The following is a 27,762-nucleotide window of genomic DNA, read 5'->3' on the forward strand; positions in this document are numbered from 1 at the left end:
TATTTTAGACAAGTGACGCTTCTTTAAAATAGAGGATCTTTGTTCATGTTCATTTAGCCTGGGGACATTATTGCCTCCTATCGGTGTGATTTAGTACTACAACATTCTTCTCGGCTTCGTCGAGTTTTATTCTGCCATTTTACAGACTGACCGCTGAAATTCAGGGACAAATCATGTTATTTGGCGTCACACTGTGCCAGTAAACAAATTTCCCCCTTTGTGCTAATTTTAAAACAATTTCCCCCTTTGGCCAAATGTTGCAGTAGCGTGCTGAGTGAAGCCTATACAGTGGCAAAAAGAACTGAAGAGGACAAAAGCTGCAAATGCACTGTAATACACAAAACAGCTATGAAGGAGACAAAAATACGCAACGGCAGTTATTTAAGTGATTGTAATTAAACTCACAGGTTAACTACAGCATTAAGTGTATGATTTTTCTTTTGTTTACTGAGCAATACATGAATAGTGAAAAACAGGTTTGAACATGTAAACCTACAACTATTGCACATTCAATAAGTTTTATAAATATAAAAGAATGTTTCACACGCACAATTCCAAATGGCATTTATAATTTAATAAGCAATTTAAATAAACTATTGAACAACTTGTATGAATATGGCATCCATGTCTTATCATGCAAAAGGCTGCTCAACATCATGTGATGTCCTGGCTTCGTGGATCTCCATGTGCACCCTCAGATCTGAAGCTGTGCCAAATTTCTTGCCACAACGCACACAGCGAAATGTCCTCTCGCCAATAATTTCTGTCGTGTTAGAAGATTGTCTGGAACATATCTTTAAATGATAGGAATGTGCAACCATTTTGCCACATGAATTGCAGAAATATGGTTTCTCACCAGTGTGTTTCCTCATGTGCACCCTGAGATTTGAACTTTGGGTAAAAAATTTCCCACAGAAAGGGCACCTATGTGGCTTCTCACCTGTGTGAACTCTTAAATGCAAAGCCAGACTATCTCTACGTGCAAATTCTTTGTCACATTCAGAACATTTAAAGGCTTTTTCTCCCATGTGAGATTCATCCATATGTCTGATCAGATCACAGTCTCTGGTAAATGTACTGCCACAAAAACGGCAAGACTTCTTGCCATGGGCATGTTCATGATGCAAAAAAGCAGCATCACCACGACTTGGACCACAAAAGGAGGAGCCTGAGACATCGTTTCCCATCCAGTCATCATCATTGTTCAAGGTCACAGTTATTGAGCTTACGCCTGGGTACAGCTGGCAGTCTGCCTGAGAGGTCGTCTCTGATTCATAATGCGCAACTTTTACATCCTCCGAAGACTCGGCATCCGGGTCAGGGACGATACAAAGATCCACCTGCTCCTCTTTAACCTGCTGATCATCATGAGTCTCATTTTGCTCCACAATGGGAAGCTCCCGTGGCTTCTCTGAGACTGATGGGACGTCTGGGAGACAAAAGAGATACACGGAGAGCATTTTTAATATAATTTAAATATATACACCAAGTCTATTAAAATGTAATTAATGTATATTTTTACAGCAATCACAATGCTTTTCTATTTACGATGTCACATGATTTATTGTAATTAAACGGAAATCGACCAGAACAATCTAATATCCAGCAGTTTCTACGTGGCATAGAAACTGCTTTTGAGCATTACAAACCCTCTTTAAACAGGAACACGCGAGGCTGTAAAACGGTCAGCTGTTCAATTTGTTGTCTCAGCTGGAGGATTTCACTCCTGGAGCGGATAACTTCTTCGTGGTAGTCCGCTATTGTTTTTTCAACAAGCCCAAAGATTTCATCGGCAGCGGCCGCTAGCCGCTCGTTGACCAGCAGTCTTAACTGCTGCGTCCCCCACATGGCGAAGCCCTGACGAGACCAGCAATAGTAGAAACGGACACAGGGGGTGTTAAATAAAGAAACTGGTTCCTGGAGACGGGAAAACCGTTCGTAATCTAAACAAAAGACAATAATGAGAGAGAATTAGATTAATAATTCTTCTTCTTCGTTATCGGCGCTTTACATCCGGTGTTCCGGGCATTTCCGCCACCTAGCGGTCTGGAGGTGAAGGGGCGCGATGAGAAACGGACCTCGCCCGATAGATCCACAGATAAACTACGTGGCTTATAACATACTAAAAACGTTGCTCGCATACATCAGAAAACAATATGCGAATATATATATGTTTAAAGGTGAGAAAATTATGAGTAAAACACACATTTGTTCTAGCGCTCCCTACCGCGGTGGATGATTATTTGTACACGACGTCATGAAATGTACAGAAAATTCATTAATGCTCCATTTTGAGAGCAGTTGGCGCATTATAATATTCAAGAGGGTTTTGGACAGATATCCAAAACTGTGTAAATGCTTTACTTAGCTTTTTCATTGTATTCTATGAAGAGCAAGTTAACCTTTCCTTTTTATAATATATATAACATTATTGCTACCATAACTGCTGTGTAGCCGGCTGAACAAACCTCACAATTGTTGATGGCAGTCCAGATGGTCCTTCTCGTCTTTGGTCTGGAGCACAAAGAATTCACTTCTTACAAAACTTATCTGTAAAACTGACTCTTCTGTATTACAGGTAAAAAATGCTAACTGGTTTTGTAAATTGAAAATAAAAATGGAACACAATATATTGTCTATATATACACACACATCTACAATCTTGTCTCTTCTGTTCATCTACATTTTCTAAAAATCTGCTGTAAGATCATGTTTCTGCAGCAAGTAGGCCTAAAAATAAAGCCCTCTACAGAAAAAAATATTAAAATTTCATACTGAAAATCTTTGCAAGCGTTGGCATATCATGTATCAAAAAGAAACTTTTTTTTCCCCTTTTATGAGAGCTATAGTTAAATGTAAATCTCAACATTAAAAGGAGCTTTATTTCCTACAGTATTTTACTATAGGGAATTATAGCTGCTTTGACATGAAATGCTGATTTCTAAATCCTCTTTAACTGAATCTGGTCACAAACATATGGACAAATTTGCAGATTAAAAAGAAAAAAAAGTTCTCTTTTGGGGGGTCAACCTTCATTAAAAAACACACATTGAGGACATATTTGTTGTTCTTATCCGAGCATTTAAACAGAACTTCGTGAGATTTCCAAGATGAGAAGTTTATTGATCTGTTGATAGCCGTTTTCACAAAAAGCATGAGGATATTTGGAATCAGCACAATAGTAAAGTGTACCATCTTCAGCAAATAACTGAAGAAAATCACTCAAAATTTAGAGTAATTACTAATTACTATTCCAGGAATGTGACATGATGCTGTGACTCAAAGTGCTCATGTCTTTCTTTTTAAATGTGGGACCAATGCTGCTAAGCTGAAAGACCAAACAGCAAAAAGGATGTTTGATCATATGAAACACCTTCAGAAGCTCAAAGTTACAGAAACCCCCCCGTCTAGAGATCCTCTGGCTAGAAGAAAAAAAAAAAAAAAAAAAAAAAAAAATCAGGTGAGCACGAGGATTAACCTTGTTTTGCATCTCAAAGAAGTTAATGTTTGTTTTATACACTTCATGAAAAGAACCATTTGTAATATTTGCACGTCAGAGCCACAGAATACACTTTCATCATTATAAAAACACTCTACTTGTCAATATGCCTTCATATAAACAGCATACAGCAGTAGTACAGTAGGTATGTCTTTACCACACAGCCCTGCTGATTACACTGTAATAAATAGAAATAACATGACTGTACAACTGCACAATACAACAGATCAGCCTACGTCTACTCAGAGGACACTTCATTTATGGGCATGACAAAGTCATTTAGTTTTCAGCACTTTTAGAAAGTCATTCTACTTGTTGATAAATCAGGGGAATTTAGTTTGAATTAGTCTTTTAATCTTGCTTTGTGCATCTGCAAAGAACAAATCCTGTTATTTGTCATCGAGGTATGTACTGAATTAAATTTTTTTTGTCATACTAGGCTACAAAAGTAAAGAATCTGAAAGGAAAACATGTTGGATAGATGGATAAAATAAATCAAAGAGCATGCTTGACTGGAGTGGAAACCAACAATACACCAGTGATACTTCAGTCTGTAATTTACCAGTTTACATGCACAGCAAAATGCTTTCAGTTTATAACTCAGCTTATTGTTCATCAGATTAAAAAAAAAAAAAAAAAAAAAGCCCCTGAGGCTATGCATATAAATATGTACATCCAAAGTCCAAAAGCAGGGCAACATACAGACCTGGGTCGAATCTTACATCACAAACATGAAAAGGATTGTTTTTTTTCTCTGGGCCAAGGAAGGGAGTAAAAGAGAATAATCCTGATTTATCATAAGGTTACAATCAGAGAGCGACATTCAGTTTATTTAACAGTTGAGTGATGAATTGTAATTTCCCAAAGATGCTCTTTAATAACCAGGTGTGGGATCATTAGGTTAGGGACTGGGATGTTTAACACTACAGTAAGATGCACACACATACCAAACTGTAATATTTGTGAGTCTTAAGTGGACACCGACACCGTTTAAAAGTGCAACAAAACAAAAAAAAAAGCCATTTCAAGCACCCTGTAAGCTTAGTGTGTACCTGGCTGCAGAAAATCTGAGGGGGGGAAAAAAAAAAAAAAAATTGTGTCCATGCCAAAAAAAATAAATAAATAAAAATAAAAAAACTGCACAGACACAGACAGCCCCTGGTTTGAGCCCTTTTTTAGCCTCAGAAGTTTTTAACTGTTCATCTCCCTCCTTAACACCTACTTTCAACACTGAACTGCAACAACTGAGGACTGCAAATATGAAGCTGTACAAGTCCACATCACTGAAACAACGCAGTCAGTCTGAATGTAGCAACACAAAAGGCCTTCAGTTCATGGAAAGATAAAGAAAAAAAACTGCATCCATATACAAACTTTGTCAACAAAATCCTACATTATCTAACCAATTTTTTTCTGTTCCAACACTGGCGTAAACTTTCAAATGCACTTCTCAGTGCCCTCACATGCCAAACTGAGCTCATTTCCTGTTTGTATCCAAAATAAATCAAGTGCCTACCAGGAGAAAACGAGGAACTCAGGAAGACCATGTCTGACCAACCAGGCAAAATGAAGTCCTGCCCCAGAGCAGTCATTAACAGAGCAGCGCTGTTATTGCTACATGAAAGGAGATGCAGTAATAAAACACTCAGCACATGAATGTTTGCAAAGCAACCTCTATATTTTGAGGGATGCTGCACAAAAGTAATAAGTTGTTAAAGATGCTGCCTCAGAAAGGAAGCTTCATTTAGGAGAGAAAAAAAAACAAAACATGGTATGCATCCATTACAGAGCTCTGTGCTGCTGTTCCGCACAAATGTCATGGCTTACTCGAAATTCACAGCAGTAATGATAGAAAAAATCCTTTAGTTTGTTAGGATCAGCATGGAATACTTGAGTGAAAAATGCAGCACATCTTTATGGTGCTTCATTGTGGTTTAGTGCAAGTGTCTACCTATGACTGCTCTTGACACTGGGATGCAGCACAGAATGTGCTCAGATTTTTTTGTTTCATATAAACTAAAAGCATTAATTTAGTTTTGTTGTCACCAAATTAGAACAAGCAGAAATCAGAGCCATTTTTTAGTCTTTAAAAAAGGTTTATAAACTGGAAACATGGGCTTTGTGTATAGCTAACAATGTACTAATCCTTTATGTATCATGAGCAGTTGGTAGGTACTGCATCCGAGTTGCCAGGTTGTGAAATATCTAAGCTTTTAGAAAAAACAAGGGGGCAAAAGGAGAGCTTACTTGAAAGAGAGAAAAAAACTTTAACCCTGAAAATTTCCTAGTGGGTTAAGTGAATGCTATTCAGTGGATTTTCACACTATCACTTTTGCGTCAACCAACAGTTGAGCATCCATGTTGCTACAATACTGGGGTGGCATACTGCGGAGTTACATCAGCTGCATTATACACTACCAGTCAATGCAAATGTGAACCAGTAAAAAGAATCCACATTGTTCCCTCTGATATTTCTGAGGTTTGACTCAGTGGAGAAGGTGAAAAGTTTGCCCTTCTGGTAAACTTTACTTGCACATCAGGAAATTCTCCAAGTAGAGAGCACTGACTGCTGTCAACTGAGGGTTTGATGACTATTTAACCCACGAGAAAAAAAGAAAAAAATCCTTAATTTCAACCTCACTTTAATTCATTATAAAATAGCAGAACATATTTAAATGATTCAATAATTTTAAAGAATATTAATTGACTTAAAAAAAAAAAAAAAAAAAACACCACACAATCTGGCAACCCAGGTTGATGTTAAATTTAGTAAACCTTTTACTTTAACATAAAATCCTGATTACCATAGCACATGACAATGGAATTGGCAAAAATAAAGCATGTTTAAGAAATATTTAGTTTTACTATTAAAACTATTAGCTTTTATTAATAAGCTCACTGCTTTAATAAAAGGACGAGACATCCTGCAAAGAGAGGAATGGTCATGTAAACAAAACCCTGTGATGCATAACTAAAAAGATTATTTGTAAGACCTATGAAAAAAAAAGCAAAACTCCTGCCTCAGTGCGGACAAGATGCTGGTGTGGAATGATTTAAGAACCACACACACACACACACACACACACACACACAAGACGTGGAATGGACTAGAACAGTACCAGCTATAAATCACAAAGAAATCTGTGACAGTAACATGTTATGCTGTGCATCACTACATCTATACTACTACGACAAAAACAGGAACACTATACATTCACGGTACCATCAGGATCCCACCCTGCTTCCAAACTGACGGCAAAATGTGACTGAAGGTTTTGGATTTTAGTTTGCATCCAGATCAACGCGAAATATCATTTGTCAACAACTTGCATAACAAAGAGGTATGCATTAAACTAATTAGCTCACCGAGTACAACATCTCTCCACTTTCCCTGCCCACCAGAGTAGTCATAACTACATCCTGTTGACCACACACAGATTACTTTCTAGGAGAATCGCTGCAGCGATCACTAACCGAGTGTCAACCTCTAACACATGCGGTGCACAATATGGGACGCTACATCTCGTCATAATATAATCCTCATTTTATGGTATTTGGGTCGGTGAGGCTGCAGCTCATTACCATGACAACTGGAACAAACCCAAGGGATGGCAGGCGCGCCAGCGGAGTTGGAGATGCATCAGCAGAGAGAAAACGGAGTAATACTGTGTTCTGCTGCAATCAGAACACAGCAGGAAAATCATTCATCCAGCTGTATGGAGTGAAATAAAATCCAAACATCAAAAAGCTGATCCATTTTGGTTAAAACCAATTTGATCTGGTAAAAAAAAAAATAAGTGTCTACCCACATGGGAATCTTGTCAGATTTATTTTCCAGTTTTTCGGAATGATTTTTATGCTTAAGTTATTCTGAGTAACTGTTTCTGGAACATCTGAGTTATTTTTCCATTTGCCCAAAGTGCTTCACACCTGCTTCTATCTCAGCGTCAAAGGACTCAACATTAATCATGAATGTTTTATTAATGAGTTTTGAGGATCCTGATCTAACTAAACTGGGGCTACAAGAGAAAACAGAAGTACCTGACAAATGGAGCAAACACATTCATCCAAAAATCATCACATCCTGATAACATAGTATAAAGAAAGGAAAAAGAGAAACCCTAACTTGTCACTGCTGGAGTCTTTTTCCAGTTATGTTCCAGTGGTGCAATGATGGATTATGGATGATGAAACTGGTGGGTGTGCAGCTTCATCTGTGATCAAGTCTTTGCTTCACTCACACACACAAAGCTTGCAGAGTAGGAAGAGTGGAGAAGTTAACCGAGCTTGGTGATCTGTAGATCTCCATGTATCCGTACTGTGTCGATAGAGGACAGGGATTTTACTTTGTGATAAAAGTCAAAGAGCTGGTGTCCGTCCACGAATATTCGGAACCGCTGGTGCTCGCAGTGGATCTCAATCTGCAGAGATGGAAGGAAAAAATTATGAACAAAAAGAGAAAAAAGGAAAATAAGATCCAAATCAAACAAATCAACTACACCACACTTCAAACTGTGGTGCAAACTGTATTTAAGTGTCATAAATATATATATTTTTTGTTTGGTTTTCATTTAAACTCAGACAGTACTGTGTCTCAGGGCTCTTTGGATCACTGAAATCAATCTCAGTCACCTGTGATAATTAGTTTGCCACGCGAGCCCAATTAAAGGAAACACCTGAAGGAGGATGTTCCACATTATTAAACAGACCAAAATTTTCAAGCAATATGGGAAAGAAAAATTAGGTCTCCGCTGTTGAAAAGCATGAAATAAGTTTAATGCCTTGGACAAGGTATGGATTCACAAAAACATAAGTGAAATCATTGTGCTGTCAGAGATTTGTGGCTGATTCAGAGCACACAGGGTTGTGCAGATAAAGGCACAATGAGGATGGTGTCTGCCAGACAAATATATCAGATTAAGAGTGCAGCTGATAAAATACCAAAGCAGCAAACAGGTGTTTGAAGCTGCTGGTGCCTTTAGTGCCCATGAAAGTGTGAAAATGACCTCTGAAAAGTATGCAGAGTTTCTGACTGACCACTTTCTTACATGGTATAAAAAGAAAAACCATGCTTTCCATAACAAAATCGTCTTCATGCATGACAATGCACCATCTCATGCAGGAAGGAAGACCTCTGCATCATTGGCTGCTATGTTCATTAAAGGAGAGAAACTCATGGTATGGCCCCTATCCTCCCCTGACCTAAACCCTGTTGAGAACCTTTGGAGCATCCTCAAGCTAAAGATCTGAGGGTAGGAGGCAGTTCACATTCAAACAGCAGTTCTGGGAGGCTATTCTGACATCCTGCCAAGAAATTCAAGCAGAAATTCTCCAAAAACTCACAAGTTCTATGGATGAAAGAATTTTGAAATCAAATAAGGGGTGCCAAGTTAAAATGTAACTTGACCTGTTAAGATGTTTTTGATTGAAATAGCTTTAGATTTTAGTAAATATGACCTAATGCTGCAAATTCAACAATTTTTCAGAATTTATAACCAATAAAATGTTTAGAGACTGTTGTGCATAATAATTTGGAGCAGTGCATTTTAAGTTTATTATTAAAAAATATATACTGTTATTATTGGGAGGTTTGTTCAATAACATTTGAATTATACTCTTAACAGCTGAAAACTTGGTTGACTAAGGAAATCAGAGAAACATCATTTGCATAATAATTTGAAAACTGGTGTATAATGCAAAAAATTATTTAGCAAAGGCCTTTTAAGACTTTTTGCCCCCCTCTTTAAAAAAAGAAAAAAAGGTAATGTTTGATGCCAAGTTAATGTAAGACCATTAGCTCGACAATCTCTTGCAGTTTATATGAAGTAGTTGTTCACCTGCTGTGAGAGCCCAATGCATGCAACTCCAGTCACACAATGGCACTGATGGGAGTATGCAAACCTTTTTCTGCTATGGCATTCATGGTTTGCTTGCAACTTCATAAATATAAGTAAAAATTACTGTAAACACTTGTTTAAACTCTGCAGTCATAAAAAAAGAGAAAAATAAGGTGTTATGTTTCTTAAACTGCAACATCAAAGTCAATTTGCAGATTTCTTGGGAACAAAAAATGCCAAAATCTAAATGTTAATTTCTTTCCAACGAGGATGCTAAACTCTGGGCTGCAAGAGTCACCACAGTTCACTTCATCTTTACACACTTTTATTGTGCTTTTTCTTTTTTTTTTTTTTTTTATAAAAATCACACCGCAGTCCTGAATCTAACAAAAACTATTTGTGGACAAAAACAAAATTAGATCTGTCCATTTTTTTCCAGTCTGCAAGACAACTTGAAGCTCACCCTCAGTCCTGCAGTGTGGGCTTGAGTTTTGTGACCTAAACAAAAACCAGCCAAAATAGGTTAACTATGTACATTTTTAAAATGTAGCCAAACCTAGCCTAAATATCTCAGAAAGTCATGCACATCAGAAATCCAAAATACTCAGACACCTTCACTTTGTGTTGTAGCTTCAGGTTTGTAGCATTCTGAATTGGTTCCAAATACACTTTAGTACCCAGCACAGAAGACAAACAAGCATTTACCAGCATTGGTGGGAAAGAAAAAAAAAAGGTTTCTGTAAATGTCCAACATTGACTTATTTTTGCCCAGTTCCTGACATCCACCAAATCCTGACGACATTAAATCTTTAGTAGCTAATGCTTCACTAAGCTCACAAGCTAGCTTGCTAACTGGGTCATTCTATGAAACGGGTGCCATTTGAGTCCACAACATTTGATGAGACAAAAATCCATAAAAATGTGTCCAACTGTATTTCAAAATTTTCAAGCTGTTAAGACATGTGTTTATCACATACTAAGAGACAATGCCATTTTAAAAAGAAAAACATAAAAACTTTTCATAAGTTTTAATTAGCAGATTTTTACTGTGTCCACACAATGACCAACAAGGAATTTGTATTTCATTTTTTTTTTTTTTTTTTTTTTTTTTAAATCAAACTTTTGTTTTCGGGATGAAATGGATATCCGTGATACTATGAACTATATTTATTAAAAGAAAAAGATATTTTGGTAACAAAAAAAAAAAAAATTTGAGTGTGTCCCTTCGTTTGACTTACAACTTACCACCTTAATGTTTTTCTAGGTTGGATGTGGTCCGTCAAGCTTAATGTAACCACCCCCTGACGCAAAATAGATCAGGAGAACTTTTGTTTTTTTTTAGAAAAAACATTAATAGCAATAAAATAATATTTCAGATTGAAATCAGATATGCTGAGTCAGCTAGCTTACCATGTAGTGAACTGAAAGCTATTTTATGTTGAAATTTACCACCCCGTCACATTTTTTATTGTTATTGTGAAGGGGTGGTATTTATGAAGGATATACACCTGTGAAGTTGTTTTAAACTTGAATTATGTTTTAAAATAATATCTAATAAAAGTACACTTTTTTAGTAGGAAAACACAATTTTTAGAAATTATTTCACGTATTATTGGTCATTATGTGCATATTGTCCTTGACAGAGTGGTACAAGCATAACTCCTGGGTCTGAATAAATATAGGTAATATTAATATTACAGGTAATATTAAAATATTTTATACCTGAGGTGGGAAAATGTTTTTTTTTTTTGGAGGTTTAACCTACCATTTATATTGTGAATTTCTTAAAATAATTTTTGCCCTTGATTAAATTTTTTAAATTACAAAGTGGAAATGGCACCCGTTTCATAGAATGACTCAACTACTGAATTTATTGGGATTATTTTGTTTGAAAGAAGATGGCACCAACATTCTCTCAAGATTCTATCACCATATCATATTTTACTCAGAAAAAGGTTTATTAATAGGACATATTGCAGGAAAGTTTTAAAGATCATTTAGAAAGCATGTCATCACATGGTTGATGTTGGGTGACCAGAAACTGGAGCAGAACCAAACTGTCTTCATAGTAAGTTATGAACTAGTATGTCTAATGCAAGATTGTTAAACTTGTGTTTATGAGTTCACAGTTTGTAAAGATATCCATCTTGGAAAGACTATCCTTGCAAAGAACTGCATTTAAAACGGTCATTTGATGCTTTCTGAATTCTCACTACATTACCATTTGGACTGACTCATTACCAACTATTTTAATGTCTGAACATGCACTAGACCATCAAATTCCTCTCTGATGGCTAGAAGTAAGTTTGCACCTCTGCACATTGTGAACCTCGACAAACCCAGAACAAAAACGTGACTGTGTAAACATCTCTGCATGATTCAGACCAAAGAAAACAAATTTGTATGATCGCACACTCCCCGAGGCAGACCGATTCCCATGGTGCGAGTAGCAGAAATGAGCCGTCTCTAAAACCACAGCACATCATGTGTCTGTCCACATGCTTCCAAATTCATAAAGTTTGTTTAAACCATTTCCATGGCAGCCTCAATCTCCAGATGCCAGACATTCATTGTGCCGAGATGCTTTGTCACACTCGTACCACAAACAGTGACACTTTATCAGAGCTCAGTCAGTAACCACATGCAGAAGTCGCTTTTAAAAATAACTCGCAAGCAGAAGGCCTGAACTTTATTTTAGTAAAAATTCTCCATCAGTTTAAGAGACATTTACTGCATGCTTGTTGAATTTATGCTGCAGTTTGGTTTGGTTTAAAAATCATCATCCTATTTTTAGCTGGACATCTTCTGCTGTTCATGGCCACATTCAGAGTTATTAGAGCAGAATTACATTAGAGCCGACTAGTCCTCCGGTCTTTACGATGACTCATTATGTATATGTGCAGCTGCTCTACTTCACCCCGACCAACAGCTGATGCTTGCTGTAAACACACCATTAGCCGACAGAACACTGCCGTTTACATTAAACAGGGATGAAGTTGCACCGAAACATTTCCTGTTTTTCTCTAAAATCTGTACAGCAAAGATATTTGAAACACTGTCGCTCTGCGGCCGCTGTTGTTGCTCGACTGATAAAGAGTTTCAAAAAAGGAAAATTCCACCCAAAAAAATGGCCTATCATTTACGTTTTAATCCAAGTCTCAATGAACTGCAACTGTCACACTTTTCTAGTTGTATTGAGTTAAATCAAAACTAGACCTTTAAAATGCATGTAATTACATTACAAAAATATACAAAAATCAAAGCCAGGGTAACTAGACTTGCATAGGAATACACATACGGACAGACCCTTCTGTCCTTCCTCTGAAAAACAGACTGAAAACAGCATGGAGTGAACAGAGAGCTTACAGACATATACTGTTGCAGCTGACCTTATTCTCAGCACAATGTGTTTTATTAGATATGTGAACAATACTTTCTACTTTGTACATATGACATCTAAATATGATTGTTGTCGATGCAAAGATGTTTCACTCTTACTCATAAAGAACTAGGCCAGTATGTACAAGATAGAAAAACAATGTACAGACAGCTGATGACATAATTACTGATAACTGTATGCAGAGACCTTCATGTGATATGGCGACATGACAGAGACGATTCTTCAAGCTTCCTGTCATATATGCTCCTTGGTTGATCAGTTTTAATAAAACCCAGAAAGAGTTTGTTTAGCTATAAATTAATTTCCTACAGTTTTACTTGGTATTAATTTCAACCACATTACCCAGTTATAGAAAATGGAGCAGTACCACCAGAAAATGTACAGGCAGTGTTGTGCATTATAGATCATGTGTGACCAGCTGAAGAAAACAAGAAAAGGGCCATGTGGTATCCATCTATCTATTACACCTCCTTCTATGACTATTTCTGAGAATGTGTATTATCACAATCTCCTATATTTTGCTATACTGGTACTTCAGCTGACATCAAAACTTGGAGGTGAACTCTAAACTGCCTTCTACTAGATGTATTGCCTAATAATCATGCCAACGTAAAGAACATATGGCGAGTATGTGGGCATGGGCAGTGACGTTTGCCTTCCTTTGATACGGCCATACCTATTTACGAAGGTAAAGGCAGCATAAATGAGCCGCTAAACAGGTCTAAGGGCTCAGCACATGCTTAAAGTTCCTGTCCAGTACACAGCAAGAGAAATCGGTAAAAAGAATAACTACAAGGACTAATATGCATCTTTAAAAAAAAAAAAAAAAAAAAAGAAGAAAAAAAAGCCATTTTTCTTGATGTTACTTAATAGATGAAGAATTCTGAATGAAACACCCCAGTGAGACTATGGCCCACTTCAAGTGAAGGTCACTTAAAGCGTTTCCAAATTGCAAATTTGCTCTTAGAATATTGTTGTTTTAAAGGTGTGGCACCACTTGACAAAAATCTCCTTATATACTGTAGATAACTTAACATGCAATGAATTTAGAGAAATAAACATTTTCTCAAACAGTCCACAGCACTGTGTCAGAACACATTTCGATCAATTTATCAATAACCTTCCTTTGGACGTATACCGAAACAAGCCAAACTGTAATCATAACTCCACTCAACTGCGCATTCAAACATATTTATGACCCATCACACAAGGACTCTTCTACCTTTTGGACCTACAACTTTGTCTGCGTTGTCTTTTTAGACTCTGCAAGGCCAAAAAAATGTGAGTTAAATATGAACAAACAGCAACATGGATGGTTGATGAGATGGAGCATCAACCACTGGATGTGAAAACAACTATAAAAAGGAATTGTTACCCTAAAAGGCTGGTCAGGGATGAACGGAAAGTAGGCAGTGGACGCCTCTTCCTCTGTCCATTTCCCAGATATGCAGGCGCTGCGCAGAAACTGACGATCACCGAAGCGAGCAGTGAGTTTTAGCGCCACGTCGTGTAACGCCTCCTTCTCTGAATCACGACCGCAGGTCAGGCTGACATCAAAGCTGAGGAAAGAAGGGAACAGGTGGAGTCAGTTGGGCTGCACGGGGGTGCTACAGGGCGCCTCAGATACAAGAGTGTGATAGCTAATCTGGGATGAGTCAAATAAATAATTCTGCGGTTGCTGCGTAAGAGCAAACCAATTGTTTGTTAATTATTTATAATCCCTGCTGCTACTTTTGGTTTATCCACCCTTCCCTACAGCTGTGCACTTCATACACTCACAAGCATCTCTGTGAAAGAGTCAAGATTTCCTGAGCAATTAGATGCAACAAAGAGGAAACAGTCTGGTTTTTTTGGAGCAGCTCTGTCAGCTGGGACTTCCACATGAACTTTGGCTTGAATACTTTGCCAGCAGCAGCCACTGAACAAGATGAGGTCATGGGGAGGTTTCTTCCAAGTTTGACACAAGTCTCCTTGTAGGGTAAGGACACACCCAAACAAGTCTGCTTCACTGGGTCTTCCTCTCCCCCCACCACCCCCCTCCTTTTCTCCATGCTGTAGAGGAAACGCCCTGTCTCTGCATATTTAAAGAGCCACTATTCTCTGGCTGCCCACACAAGTGTGTCCTGAAGTGGCTGTGCAAGTCTGACAAGAACAAAACGTTTATCTAAAAAAAATCAAATCAATCAATCAGTATGCACGCAGATAAAGAGACATAAATAAGTTTTTGTTTTTAAAGATTCTGATAAAGTATACGCATGCTTTGTCAGGTGATCTTACCTGTCCGGCTCCAGGTCCACAATGCCCATCACTATGATCTTCTTTCCTGGTCGCATGCCTCCGCGAATGCGCCCGCTGAATGGCACCGTCTGCGCAAAGCATTTCAAGATTATTGAGGAGGAGAATCAAAGTAGGGTAGTTATAAGGAGACCGGGCAATTCCTACCAGGAGACGTGATAAATCCTCCTTGTCGGGTGAGATGAGGCCGGGGTTCCCCAGCGAGTCATTGAGATGATCATCATCCACGTTCTTCAACACCTGTGGAAAGACACAAAGCAAAATATATTTTAAACTGTCAGGTAGGGGGTTACAAAAGCAGGCCTGGCTGTGGTTAAACAACCACCACGAGGCTGCAGGTCTTTCATCAATAAACACAGCGTGGCCTCGCAACAATGACGGTGCAGCAGCAGACCTGTCATGTTATCAGGGATCCTGTCGTGAGCCATGTGATAACACAAATTAGCCTCATGGGCTTCAAACGGGCTCCATCTTTTACCGTGATGCAAATGTGCACATTTAAAGCGCCATCTGAGGAGCCTAGGAGAACACACATACACACTTTCATACTACTGATACCTTTACCACAACCCCGTATAGGATTTCCCCATCTCCTCCCCGGCTCCAAGATGAAAGCGGAGTCGCCTTGCGCTCTGAATGCGCAGCGCAGTCACAATAAAAGCGGACCATTTAGATATCGGTGAGCAAAGTAAATCAAACTCCCCAAGCCGTCGTGCACGGAAAATGAACACCAAACACGCTTCACCCCCTTCAAGTTCCCGGTGTGGCTTTTAAATACTCACTATTCCGTCGTTTTCCGCTGCCTGCACCGCCATCTTGAGCAGAATAGCATAGGATGCTTATTATCGGAGCAGAGGCAGCCCTGCCGCGGTGCGTGGTGTGTCAGCGTCGTGGCACTGACACAGGAGGATATTCCTGTTCCTGCTCCTGTTTTCTGGGTCTCTGCGTCTGCTTGGGCCTGGCGGGGAGCGCAGTCACCTATCGCGACATTCCTCCGTTTCACTCTCCGTTTAAAATGGGAGGATATCTGCTGACGTATGCTTTATAATAATTAGAGACTCAAAGCTTAATCCCCGTCTGTTGGAGAAGGCTAATCAGACAGATTTTCCTCAACCCTTCACACAATTAAGCAATGTACTCTTTAGGTTGTTTTTTGGGGTTTTCTTGACAGAAACAACAGTCTGTGAGATGGTTGGTTTATGAGCTTCAAGCAGCTGGACTTATTTGGTTTGAATTTGACACAGAAGCTCCAGGCTAATTATCCACAGAGGATTAGGGTTACTAACTCAATATTTTTGAAAGATTACAGCTAGTGTGGGGTGGTATGATGCCGGGGGAAAAGCTATAGCCAATCTGATCTGCTCACATGTGGCAAGAAAATTAATTGCATTTCATTGAATTAAGTAAAATGTTCATTTTAAGAACCTCGCACCACCCTTCTGTTTATAGTAGCAGATTTTTTATATTTTCTCTCTGACAGACTGGCCTACTTTAACTGGCCCTCTCTGCCTCTTTGTGGACGTTTACGGGCATTACAACGTGCTAATCCATTTCAAAGGAGAGCATCTACTGTATATTGATGCAGTGAAAGCAACTAAGGTCAAATATAGTTCAGGATTTTCTCGTTGGCAATAGGTTTATTTAGGCTATTTTTAAATGTAAAAATGTTCAGATTTAATCAAACCATTACTCAGTTATTTTTAGCATTTATTTGCCATCACTGCATACAGGCATACTGAAAGCTCTTGGAACCCTCAGACCTTCTGCTGAATTCACCTGCCACTTTAGGTACACTTTTTCAATAGCTTATTAGCCAAACACATGGGCATCAATTAAGTTAGTTATCTAGACATTATAGCCCGTTTAGGGGGTGGCTGAGAAAATATGAAAATGACTCATCTTCCTCAATTCTCAAGCAGCCACAGAGACAAAGTTTTAACAATTACAGAACTTTATTGGACACACAAATAGAGCACAGGGAGCTAAAAATATAGACTTAGTGACTTGCCAAGGCCAAAATAACAAACATAAAACTACCTGTTAAGAAAATTTTAAAACAAAGGAAAAGAAAATACAGCAACTTACCTCCCTAACTAAAAAAAAAGAAAACTGAAGAAAACTGAAATGGGGAAGAAAAAAATAATAAATAAGTGAAAATGGGAGCCCACCTCAGCAAACTGCTAGAAAGCATACAGATGAACTGCTGTGAATAGGCCAGTTGGGAGGGAGATGAGGGACTTCTTTGCATGTGATCCAAGCCTTTATAGGGAATGGCTCCATCAATATCCAATCCCTGAAGAGCAACAAGACCATGCACCAATCCTGGCCCAACACCTGTACACTCAAATTTGCACTAATTAACCAGTGCTAACATAACAACATGGTAAAGATAACTTGTTAAAGTTCAAACTAAGCATCAGAATGGTGAAGAAATGGGATTTAGGTGACTTTGAACAAGGTGCCAAACAGGTTGGTCTGTATTTCAGAAACTTCTGATCTACTGGGATTTTCACTCACAACCATTTCTATTGTTTATAGAGAATTGTCTGAAATTGAGCGTCAGTTGTCTGGACAAAAATGCCTTGTTGATATAAAAGGTCAGAGGAGAATGGACACACTAGTTTGAGATGATAGAAAGGCAACAGTAACTCAAATGATCACAGGTCCTTACCAAGGTATTCAGAATACCACTCCTAGGTGTCTCTGTCAGCTAAACAGGAAACTGAGGCTAGAATTCACTCAGACTCATCAAAACTGGACAATAGAAGATTAGAAAAGTGTTGGTGATAAGTCTCCATTTCAGGTGCCACATTCAGATGAAGGGGCCAGGATTTGCTGTAAATAACATGAAAGCATGAATTATGAATTAATAAAAATTAATGAACATTTCATAAAATATGTGCATAAAACCCGCCAGATGATAGCCAAAGGCTAATTCCCACCCTCAAAAGATGTTAAAATAAGAAACTGGAAAGTAAAACAGTAGTTCAAAGAGTAAAGACAACAGTCAATTATCGGGATCCAACCCAGTGCTAGCAATTATACCCAATAAAGTGGCTGATGACTGTGTAGATTAGGTTAAAAGGTTTCTTGCTATCACTTTTGCCTTTAGTTCCATTAATGGGATTCTGGTCCAGACTACAAACTTTTGCCACTGCTCTCTGTTAACCAGCTCTTGTTAATTTTTGTTTCACTATCTTAAACAGTTTAAGGCACATGTGTCAAACTCAATGCCCGTGGGCCACATGAATGAATCTTTGGTCCGTATGATCATATCTAATCAGTATTTTAGATGACCCGCTGATAAGAATGAACGCGCCACCATAACACTACAAATCCATCAATGCACTGCCAGTGCGTTGGCACGTCAATCACGGGCCGTTCTCTAGCATGGCACCTGTTTCAACTTTCAACGACCCCTCCCCCCAAAAAAGTCCATAACTTTGACTATATTATGACTACTATGGCTTATATATATATATATATATATATATATATATATATATATATATATATATATATATATACAGTGCATCCAGAAAGTATTCACAGCACTTCACTTTTTCCACATTTTATTATGTTACAGCTTCATTCCAAATTATATTAAATTAAGCTCTTACCTCAAAATTCTACACACAATACCTCATTATGACAAGGTGAAAAAAAGGTTTTTTTGAGATTTTTTTAATTTATTAAAAATGGAAAACGAAGAAATCACATTTACATAAGTATTCACAGCCTTTGCTTAATACTTTGTTGATCCACCTTTGGCAGCACTTACAGCCTCAAGTCTTTTTGGATATGATGCTACAAGCTTAGCACACCTATCTTTAGGCAGTTTGGCCCATTCTTCTTTGCAGTACTTCTCAAGCTCCTTCAGGTTGGATGGGAGACGTCTATGCACAGCCATTTTCAGATCTCTCCAGAGATGTTCAATCGGATTCAAGTCTGGACTCTGGCTGGGCCACTCCAGGACATTCACAGAGGAGACCGGGGATGGTTGTAACATGGGGAGAGTTGGAACGCCACTATTTACACCAATCAAGAATGAGACAGGAGTCAGATGATCATTCCAGTGTTTGCCCACTTCCTTCTCAATCTCACATGGCAGTGAACAAGGCTGATTTTATTGACTAAAAACTGATTTTGGGATAAGAAAGTATTTTTTTTTTACCAACACTTAATTTAGTTTAGTACTTATGTAACTTAAAATAAAACCATATGACTTACAGTAAATGAAAAAGTTGTCTTTTAGGCAAAATGCGATGCATTCCCCCCTTGCTAATTTCAAATCACTATGCTAACACAGCTACCTAAACATTGACTGACAGGGTTGGGGTGGGTTGTAACATTTATGTTAACAGTGTTATAACCATCCCCATTCATAAAACTAAGTTGTTTTTATTTTATTTTATTATTTTTAAAGCATGTCTAGGCAATGGAAAAAAAGAAAGAGAGATGTTTGCCAGCTTTTTTTTTCTTTTTTTTTTTAAAGCATCTGGTGAGGTCTCAAAGAAGGGAAAGTCATTCAGATCAGTTACAGGAATCTGTCATGTAACACTGAGCAGATACTGCAAATCACTGCAGAAGCTGAGAGACCAGCGATCCAGTGAGCTTCCCAGAGTAAGCTACAATACAATAAAGAAAAGCAGAAGAAGAAGCAGCAGCAACACCACCACCACCAATAAATAAATAAATAAACACACATGAAAAACGCTGAAAGGCAATGCCGAAGATTCTGAGACCTTGGATGATGGGAATATTTGTATTATTTACATGGAGCCATCTTGCAGCTCAAGGCCAAAGGAAGTGTGGGTAAAATGTACCCAATGTAGTCTATGGGGCTGCCAAGCTTGCACTCCAGGGTTACCAACTTTCATCTGTCAATATTGTGATTCAGATTAAGAACATAGTCAAACAAAATATGTACACACTAGCCCTGTTTTTTTTCTTTGCAAAAAGTATGTAAGCTCAATATCACACCTGAATCTTTTTACACAAGTGCAGAGTTATCATAAAGCAGCCATAGTACTGTTATGAAAGTTTGTTCAAGTAGGCTTATTCACACACAAATTCACACACTTCCGAGTTAAACATTGAACGTTTGAGCTGTGGTCAGTTAAAGAGAAAGATTTTGTTTAGGATTTTTTTTTCTTTTCAATAAATCCATCTTTGAAGCATATTATACGGTGTGGCATCTGTTTAGGCTTCTTTTGTCCAGTTGTTACAACTCTCCCCAGTATGTGTTACAACCATACCCGGTAGTGGGGTAGGTTGTAACAAAGGATGACCATGTGTTTGACCTATATATATATATATATATATATATATATATAGATAGATAGATAGATAGATAGATAGATAGATAGATAGATAGATAGATAGATAGATAGATAGATAGATAGATAGATAGATAGATAGATAGATAGATAGAAATACTTTATTAATCCCTTCAGAGAGCCCTCAGGGAAATATATATATATATATATATATATATATATATATATATATATATATATATATATATATATGGGCTAATGTAAATTATGTTTTACCCATATATGATACATTCATGATGATGGTTGCTCATTTCTGTATGCCACAAGTTCCTCAAATAACCAGGGCCCATTGTTAACTCGGTTTTAATATTTGAATGTTATTGACTCAAAAAGTTATATTTATGTTTTTGTGGTTTTACACAGTCAGAAAACTATCACAAGGCTTGACAGAGCGCATTTTGGTCATTGCTTGGAACAGATTTAAACTCCATTTACTTGCCATAATGGAGAAAAGTGGTGCATCAGCAAGTGCATAAACTCATAAACATAAAATTATGCTTTCGGGTGCAAAAAAGTCTAGAATGGGTTATATAATTACCAAGGTACACATTTGCACTAATTCACAATTGAAAAATTAAAATAAAATAAAGACTCAGAAAATTAGTATTTAATGTGAATCTCAAGTTTAGTGCTTCCACCTTGTGGTGCCGTATGGAAGTGCAGCCTCATTTTCAAAAACATTAAGGAAAATAGTCATTTGGATCTCATTTTCAGAGTTTTGGGAAGAAAGAGTGTCACACATTACTACATAAGAAGGTTCTTTAGATAGATCATATCTCCATTTTTTAATAAAGAAAAAAAAAAAAAAATTACACAAAAGCAGTGCACATAATATCCTTTAAAATCAAGGTCACTCAAACATGTCCACTAAAGATACAATATTTCCAGTTAGGACTTTACAAGTTGATATGGTTTGTGTCCGAATTTCTTATTAAATGTGACAACTTTCGAAAATGTATCTATCAATCTGTTGGTTATACTCGCTTATTCCAACACAGTCGTGGAGATTTAGAAAGGTAACTAAAGAGAACAAATTAAAAACGGAATTGATTTAATGCACCGCATTCCTTTTCGGAGAGGATGTTTTATGATGATTAATCAGCACCTGCAGCTACAGGTTAGGAGTTAAATCTTCACTCTCCAGCTGGAGGCGCACACTGCGGTCAGTAGTTGTCAATCATTTACAGGTTATTAAATCATAAAAAGAAAAAAAAAGAGGCGTTTATAAGTCGGTGCTCTGAGCATTAAAATCACGTAGACTTGAATCTAAAAAGTCTCACAGCGCATTCATCGGGATCTCCCTTTCCCACTCCCTCCCTCCGCTGTGTTTTTGCAGAGACCCAGCCGGCTGTCCGGTTCGCCTTCCTCTCCGCTGCCATGGCTGCGGCTGCGGACGCTGCCGGCCTGAGTGATGCAGCAACCGGACCTGCAGACTTCACCGAGATGGAGGAGCAGCGGGTAAGATGCTTTTGGATAGCGTGAGACGCTCTATTTCTCCCTGCGAGGAAAACGTCCAGCGTCAACGCGGTCCTTTGACAGCAGGCCTTGACACGGTGCTGCTGCTGCAGCGGGATGAAGTGAAACTCCACCGGATGCACGCTGCCGCTGCAAACCCGCGTTTTGATTTATTCTTTAATGAGAATTTAAAGGCTACAGCTAGATTTTGAAGGGATAGGAGGCGGGATGATGAACGTTATGGTTCGCATGGGGAAGCGAGGAGGCGTCATCCACTGCCATCGCCGCATCGTTCACATCCTGCGTGACGCGCTGATGTGACAGAGAAGTGAAAGTAGAGGGTCGGTCCGTGCACTGACGCCCGGCTTATAAATAGTATGTCGTTGGTTACTCTTGAACAGTTGGTCTTACTCGCCGCGTTTTGCTGCTGAATCCGGAGAGATTTGAGCCCTCCTGTCAAGCCCGTTTGTTTTCTCCTCTTGGCGGTGACGCAAATTTGCAACAACTTGGCAAGCAAGGTAGGAATTCTTCCTGATCACCAGAGCAGAGCGAGCTATGAATGCAAATAGAGAGTCTGTTTTGTTCTGATTTAGGTCAATATCTGAAGGAAGTGCTCACCCAGAAGAACATGCAGGGGTACAGTGTGCTGTTCCATCTTTTGGTCAGAGATGAAACATTTAAGCATCACTCACTCTTTGCGACATGCCATAACCAAAGTGAGTCATCAGTCAGATTGTTTTACACTAAAACATCCATTTGATGACATAAAACAAACACAAACAATTAATGTGCCCACAAAATGTATCTTTAAATAATAAGATAACTGATGATGGTTGTGATCTGTGAAGCATGCAGTCTCGAGCTGTTGGATGGCTAACTGAACCTGTTCTTCAACTTTGCAATACGCGGCTGAGATGTTTGTGTCAGCTGACGGTCGCATGCTCCTTAGTGGCAATCTGGAGTGTGTGGACTCACTCATCTGTCGCTCTTTATCCTCTTCACTTCACTCTTTTGTCCACATCTTCTCTCTGGTTGGGTTTTTGCCGCAGATTCTTTTTGACCGTCCAGTGCTTTCTCCCTATGGTGAGGTATCTTTATCTTCTGGTGTCATTGATGGAGCAGAGCTTGAAATATAGAATATATAGCCTATATCTGAAATTATCTCAACCTTTTGGAACTGCATTCTGCACGCAGAATTCAAATTTAAAGGTTAAATGTTTGTCTGCAGATGTAGGCTATAGTGCCAAAGGTGAAGGGAACCAAATGCACCAGATTATGCAATGCAATTCCTAATCTCCTTGTTGGAAAAATGAGAGATTCTGGATTAAAAGGAGGGAGTTAGTTGGAAAGCCACAAAAGAAGGTTGTTATTAAAGATTAGAAGAGCAGACGGTTCTTTTGGGTCTCACATACTTTAGTCGGCGGAAGAGTTGCAGTGGTGTAGAGATACACAGAGGGGCGATTTCTTCTTCCTCTTTGACATTTCTTTGCTACTTTTGAATTAGACTGCAAAATAGTTTCTCTCCCTACTTACATTATTTAAAAAACACACACCGACACACACGTTGATTCTTTATGAGTGGTTTGTCAACTGGATTGCTGAAATAATGGCTTGCTTTTCTCCACCTATATGTAGCAAAACCTTTTTACCACTCCTTCTGACAGAACTTCAAATTTTGCAGAAGATTTAAACTCACTCAAGTCAAAAGTTTTTATACTATAAATTATATTAGTCATCATAGCCAAGAAGCGATTTCCAAACAGTTTTTAGAGTGTTTACATAATATTTTCTGCACAGATTAGATAGCTTTCACGTCTGAATTGGACCATAAGAACAACAAGGATGCACAAAACTCATTCAGTCTTCTTTATTTTAGATCATACTTACTTTGATGTTTTAAAGTAGAAGCAAGCAGTGCTAGGGTATACTGCCTGGAATTACCTAAATCATGTGAACTTAGCAGCCTCAGCAATAATCATTGAACTCAGGAGTTCAGGAACTAGAAAATACATAGCTGAGCTCTGAATATTAATTGGATGTTCTGACATATGCAACTGTTTGTGAAGGACTTTTTCTTCTCTTCTGGCTGAAATAAACATAAAGACAAAATGGAAAATCCATGAACACGAAGCAACAGATTGAATTTTTCAGGCTATTTTACAGACTGCTGTGAGACTGGGTTGGTGTTTACTGACAGAAACTCAGTCAACTTGACTGAGTAATGGAAAGTTACAAAAAAACACTTTGTTATCCACATTTCACCCTAGCCTTGGTCTGTGTCAGCACAGAGCTCATCATATGCGAGAAAGGTTTTGTTCAGACACAACAAAGGAACAGAGTTTAGTCAAATCTCAATGGCCTTGGCTGGAAAAGAAATCATTGTGACTTTTGTGCAGCCTTAATTAAAATGCACAAGCTAGTATGAAAATGTAGACGGAATCAGACTTAAACAATCTAGGTGCAACGACCAGAAGTAGTTATATTATTAGTGCAAGAAGCATTAAGGTGCTTCTATAATTTACACGAACCGTGATGTTAAATTAACTGCTAATTGTGTTCTTGCATCAAATAAATTAGCAAAAGGCTCCAAATCATTAAACTTTGAATCTAGGGAAAATGTCTCTAAATAGAAGTCCTAATGAACCTGATGTCCTCTCTCACCCAAACAGCTTCTTACTCAGTCCCACAGATTCCTTCAGTCAAGCCCGTCAGGTTGCCAAACATACTTACTACTAAAATCGGTTTGCTTAAGTATTCCATGTGAATAGTTACAGCTTCTCTCTGTAGGAGACTTTTTGGAGCCAGTACTTATTGACCTTCAGAGGTATTTCAGTCAGAAGGATATTCCGCATTGCCCAGACGTTACATCCATCTTTTAAACAGCCAAAATACCTTTGACCCCATTTCCAGCAGAAGCAGCATTTATAGATGATCAAAGCAACATTTAAGAGCCACAAAATGTACATTCTTTATGTTGCAGCCATGAAAAAATGGATGAAGGCATATTTGCAAAACTAAGTATAATGTTTAACATTGAGTAGCTCAGAAAACATAATCTTTTTGTCTCTGAACTGTTTTCAAGACATAAAACAATTACAGTCCTCGTGATACATATGCATTTGATGGCAAATTAATATAGATTTTAGTAAAGGAAACCTGCATTATCTCATGTTATTGCTATTGTCTGCTTCATGGCCGGCTTTTAATTAAGTCTCTTCTCTCTTCCAGCTGAAGGAGGAGAATATGAAAGCTGATTTGGAAGCCCCTCTACCTGCTGTGCAGGGTGATTTTGCGATCCGGTGCCGAGATGTGTGCCGGTCATACGGCAAACTGAAGGTCCTCAGTAACCTCAATCTGACTGTACCACAGGGACACATGTGAGTGGAAACACACTGAGTCAAGTCTGGCTGTAATGGACTTTAACATGTTGTTTTTTGTTTTTGTTTTTTTTAGTTTTTTCAAATTTGGTTTATTTGAAAGCAGACATGTTGTTTTCTGTCAAGAAAAATCTAAATGGTATGTTAAAGGCAGCACAAGCAATGATGTAGTCCTTTTTCCGCTCAGCATGCAAATTATGTTTGTATTTTTTTAGGTGAGGTGTGGAAACAATGGAGCCACTTGCCCTATCTTTTGTAATGTATCTGCTGACCGATCAGCTGCCAAACATGTCAGTTTCCTGCTAGGCAGTCACATTTACCCCCAGTAAATCAAGGAGTGCTTGTTTTGCTCTTTGAAGCTAAAACAAGAATATTCAATCTCTCCTAAGAACAGAGAGAGTTTGAGATGTCATTGCAAAGATAACATACAGTGTGCTATCTCAGTAACAGTTCAGCTTTCAGATTCTTAAAAGAGCTTGAATTCATAATCTATAACTCTTCCTTTTTTATGTCTGTCATTTGTCTTTGTCATTTCAGCAAGTGAGTCTCATTATAGATAGTTTACGTGCTATTTTTCACATAGCCCTGCATTCTTTAAGTGACAAACAAGATGAGAAAGACTGGGGAAAAAAACAAAAGCCAGGATTCTGAAATATTTCTGTGCTCAGATTGCATTTCATTCTTGTGTACAGAAAGTATATATTATAAGTACAAACACAATGTCTTATTTATTTCTTGATAAACATCCTTGCAAGTTTGAAATACAGAGTAAAACAGATAAACAGTACAGCAGGATAAGAAGCATGTTATATGATGATTCAAAGAACTATCTGTTATTTGAGATATTAAATTTAAAAACTATTAGTTTCCCAGAGTTTGTTTGTCAGAGCAAAGAACTAGCAGTTCTTTGAATCAGCACAAGCACCACTTTTTGTTCTTTGTGACAGTATTGACGTTGTGTTTATGACATGCTGTGCTTTGTTAGACAGCTGTCCATTTTAGACCTTCATTGAAACATACTGTGTTGGGAACAGGATGTTATGACAACTAAACAGATGTAACACAAAGAAGAGAAAGAAACTTCCTGCAGTGTATTTTGTAGGTCTGTTTTTATTTTATTTTATTTTACTTTATTTTGTTGTCTTTGCAATATGCATAATAATTGATAGATCAACAGTGACATGATTGGCATGATTGGGCATAGTTTTATTGACTTTTAAAATGGCAAATGGTGCTATTATCTTCTTTGTTCTTTTATAGTCAATGCAAGAAGATGTAAAATATAATTTACATGTTCATATCAAACTAGTTACAAACTGTTGCTTTTTACTTATTTAGCACATACATGGCTTCTCAAAGATTTGGTTTTTAGCTTAATTTGTCCTTCAGCTGCTAATCTGTTTTGTTGTTCATCTATGGTATTTTTTCTTCATCTAATTTTTTATTTGTTTGTTTTTTTAATCATTAAGATGGAGCAAAAAGCAGAAAATCACTAACAATTTTTTTTCTGTATGTAGAAAATTGTCATGAACTGCCGACTTATAGCTTAGCTGCAATGTACACCATCAAATGGTAGGTTATTTAAGATGACATGTTCTTTTGTTGTCACACTACCGGCTGTCATTGTTGGGTTTTATCTAATCTGTTATCTTAGATACAGATGAAGAGCCCTCTCAGCTCCAGACTGTATTTGTCCAGGTTCAGATATTCACCTTCTCTTGCAATTACTTGTCTTTCAGCTAACTGCTCTGCATTTGAGGAGTTCAGCAGATTTGTTGGGCTTAATGTGAAAATGCTTCTGATTTTGTTTTACAGCTATGGCCTTTTGGGGCCCAGTGGATGTGGAAAGACTACACTTCTCAAATGCATTGTAGGAACCCTGAAAATTTCGCGGGGCCACATTACTGTTCTGGGGAAGCCGCCTGCATTTCCTGGTCATGACGTTCCAGGGAGGATGGTTGGATACATGCCCCAGGTAGTTTAAAGGTTTACATTAAAATATCTGTGCTAGACTACACTTTTTAAAAAGAGTTTATGAGCCCTTAATACACTTATGTGCTCAAAGATCTTTACTGCCTGCCTGTCAAGCTGTTGTTCTTTCTCCGTTTTGTTCACTCATCATTCATCATCATTAAGTCTTGCAGTCTTACATTTAGCTTGACAAAAAAAACTTCTTAGTTTCCCAGTTAAATACTTGGCTGATTGTTTGTCACTGGAAGCTTTTAAGTGTCTGTGCTCTACAGAAACTTTTAAAACAAATGTTCATGGAGCCAGAAACAGCTTCTTGCTCCAGGGCTTCTGTAATTTAGTCTTTGTTGTTGGACAGCATGAACCTGCAGTGATCCTCATTACTGTCAGTCTGGATATTTGATGAGGCAGATAACATACAGGGGATGTATTTCTCTGTGTGATAACCTGAGCATTGCATTGTCTACACCTCACGTTCTCCATGACCCAGAGAGAAGGAAATGTGACACCTTGAGTATATGCTGCTGTTAATTACAAATTTTCAAACTTTCTTACAGCCCAAACAAAGGTGCCTTCTGTTCTATATAAGATA

At 38.1% G+C, this 27,762-nt stretch overlaps 2 protein-coding genes across 6 annotated transcripts in view; one reads left to right on the forward strand and one right to left on the reverse strand.

Annotated features, from left to right (window-relative positions):
- Positions 1-376: 376 nt before the first annotated feature.
- LOC121655716 (galectin-related protein-like) lies at positions 377-16,133 on the reverse strand. Of its 3 annotated transcripts, none has more exons than XM_042010522.1 (6): positions 15,814-16,131; positions 15,179-15,271; positions 15,014-15,102; positions 14,112-14,295; positions 7,819-7,920; positions 377-1,429 (listed from the first exon to the last, which is right to left on the reverse strand). In XM_042010522.1, the coding sequence occupies exons 1-6, from the start codon at positions 15,844-15,846 to the stop codon at positions 1,289-1,291; spliced, it is 642 nt and encodes a 213-aa protein (XP_041866456.1). In that variant the 5' UTR covers positions 15,847-16,131; the 3' UTR covers positions 377-1,288. The 3 variants fall into 3 exon arrangements, 2 of the variants coding, with proteins under 2 accessions (XP_041866456.1, XP_041866455.1); XR_006013278.1 differs by lacking the exon at positions 377-1,429 and adding an exon at positions 3,103-3,422 and having other exon boundaries at positions 7,626-7,920; positions 15,814-16,133; XM_042010521.1 differs by lacking the exons at positions 7,819-7,920; positions 14,112-14,295; positions 15,014-15,102; positions 15,179-15,271; positions 15,814-16,131 and adding an exon at positions 1,650-2,008 and having other exon boundaries at positions 560-1,429.
- A 5,088-nt stretch (positions 16,134-21,221) lies between these two features.
- Positions 21,222-27,762, forward strand: part of abch1 (ATP-binding cassette, sub-family H, member 1) — a 36,399-nt gene continuing 29,858 nt past the window's right edge. The window contains exons 1-3 of one of the 3 annotated variants that reach the window (XM_042010517.1): positions 21,222-21,828; positions 25,054-25,202; positions 27,018-27,177. In XM_042010517.1, the coding sequence (XP_041866451.1) occupies positions 21,748-21,828; positions 25,054-25,202; positions 27,018-27,177 (390 nt within the window). In that variant the 5' untranslated portion in view covers positions 21,222-21,747. Of the gene's footprint in view, positions 21,829-22,123; positions 22,344-22,847; positions 22,909-25,053; positions 25,203-27,017; positions 27,178-27,762 lie in introns of those variants that run through there. The other 2 variants (XM_042010519.1, XM_042010518.1) reach the window with 2 other exon arrangements.

Source organism: Melanotaenia boesemani, chromosome 16, assembly GCF_017639745.1.
Source record: "Melanotaenia boesemani isolate fMelBoe1 chromosome 16, fMelBoe1.pri, whole genome shotgun sequence".
In the NCBI taxonomy this organism is placed as follows: domain Eukaryota; kingdom Metazoa; phylum Chordata; class Actinopteri; order Atheriniformes; family Melanotaeniidae; genus Melanotaenia; species Melanotaenia boesemani.

Coding starts and splice junctions, on each gene's coding strand:
- LOC121655716 (XM_042010521.1), bottom strand. CDS start 1,848: ATGTGGGGGACGCAGCAGTTAAGACTGCTGGTCAACGAGCGGCTAGCG. Junction 1,430..1,649: donor CGTGTTCCTGTTTAAAGAGG/GTTTGTAATGCT, acceptor TTTGTCTCCCAG/ACGTCCCATCAGTCTCAGAG.